This window comes from Neophocaena asiaeorientalis, unplaced genomic scaffold (assembly GCF_003031525.2).
Source record: "Neophocaena asiaeorientalis asiaeorientalis breed wild unplaced genomic scaffold, Neophocaena_asiaeorientalis_V1.1 scaffold92, whole genome shotgun sequence".
NCBI lineage: Eukaryota > Metazoa > Chordata > Mammalia > Artiodactyla > Phocoenidae > Neophocaena > Neophocaena asiaeorientalis.
In genome coordinates, this window is record NW_020174057.1 from 4,669,947 (window position 1) to 4,671,613 (window position 1,667).

The 1,667-nt window shown below is 53.7% G+C and overlaps 1 protein-coding gene across 1 annotated transcript; it reads left to right on the plus strand.

Moving 5' to 3' along the window:
• The first annotated feature begins 767 nt into the window (after positions 1–767).
• Positions 768–1,264, plus strand: BTG1 (BTG anti-proliferation factor 1). Its single transcript, XM_024754380.1, has 2 exons — positions 768–774; positions 867–1,264. The coding sequence occupies exons 1-2, from the start codon at positions 768–770 to the stop codon at positions 1,262–1,264; spliced, it is 405 nt and encodes a 134-aa protein (XP_024610148.1).
• Positions 1,265–1,667: the final 403 nt, after the last annotated feature.

Sequence of the window (1,667 nt, forward strand, 5' to 3'; positions counted from 1 at the left end):
AGCAGGCCACGGCGGGAGGGCGATGGGCGCCGGGGGACGCCGCCGCACATCCCCGGGCCGAGCCGTCGGGGCCGCGGGAGTCTCGGTGGCGCCGCGCTCGGGTCCGGCCGCGGGACGGTGGCTGGTGCGCTGGGGGGCCGCTAACGGCGGGTCCCGAGGAGGGTTTGGGGGCTGGGCCGAGGGCGCTACAAACAGAGGGGAGAAGAAAATAGACGCACAACAAAGAAACTAAAGCCGACCGAGTCTGGAGCTGTGGTCTTCGGACGGTCCGCGGGTACGCGGGTTTGGGGGACAAAGGAGCCGCGGGGCTGGGGTTGGTTCGACGCCCCCTTTCCCCAATCCCGTCCAACCGTTGCGGGCTCGGCGGCCCGGCCCCGGGGTGGGAAAGCGCGCCGCTGCCCCGAAGCCAGCCCGGGACGGACGTGCCGTCTCCCCCCTCCTCCTACCCCTTCCCATTAATCATCGGATTTGTCACCGGTACAATTACAGCCCTGCCCAGAGCGTGGTTTAGGGTTGGTTGGTTTACTTCCCATCGGGGTTAACAGTCTGGTGGCGCTTCTCTCCTCCAAAGCTGTAAACCCCATTGTGTGCGTCTGGGGTGGGGTGGGGAAAGTAAACAGGCTCCCGGCTGGCGGAGGCTGCGCGCCTGATTCCCGTTTTGGCGGCCCAACCGGTTGGTTCCCGGAGATTGTTTTGTCCCGTACTACTGCTATTTCTAAAACCCGGCCCGCGTTTCCCATCTCCGCACACGCACAGCCGCGAACGCGATGCTGGGCATTTAAAAAAGTTGATAGTTCGCATTTTCATTCCAAGGAGCCAGCGGAAGAAGGAAACTACGGCGGGAACCAGCAGTAACGGTGTCTAAGCATTGTTTTCTCTGTTCTTTTCTTCTATAGAACATTATAAACATCACTGGTTCCCAGAAAAGCCCTGCAAGGGATCAGGTTACCGCTGTATTCGCATCAACCATAAAATGGATCCTCTGATTGGACAGGCAGCACAGCGGATTGGACTGAGCAGTCAGGAGCTGTTCAGGCTTCTCCCAAGTGAACTCACACTCTGGGTTGATCCTTACGAAGTGTCCTACAGAATTGGAGAGGATGGCTCCATCTGTGTGCTGTACGAAGCCTCACCAGCAGGAGGTAGCACCCAAAACAGCACCAACGTGCAAATGGTAGACAGCAGAATCAGCTGTAAGGAGGAACTTCTCTTGGGCAGAACAAGCCCTTCCAAAAACTACAATATGATGACTGTATCAGGTTAAGATATAGTCTATGGATGCATCATCTTATAATGGATGGATAAATTTGATTTTTGCTTTGGGTGGGCTCCTCTTGGGGATGGATTATGGAATTTAAACCATGTCACAGCTGTGAAGATCTGGCACAAGATAGAGTGGTAAAAAAAATTTTTAAGTGACAGTGCCATAGTTTGGACAGTACCTTTCAATGATTTAATAGCCTGTGAGTCCAAGTAAATGATCACCTTATTTGCTAGGGAGTGAAGTCCTAGGGTGGTTTTAGTTTCTCCCAGACATGATACCTAAATTTTTACATCAGTCCCTTTAACGCAAATCTGTGTTTCAAAGAACCTTTCTCTGCAGTAGAACTTGCAGAGAGAATTTGCACTATGACACTTAAAGTTGTTATCCTTTCTGGCAGCTCAAT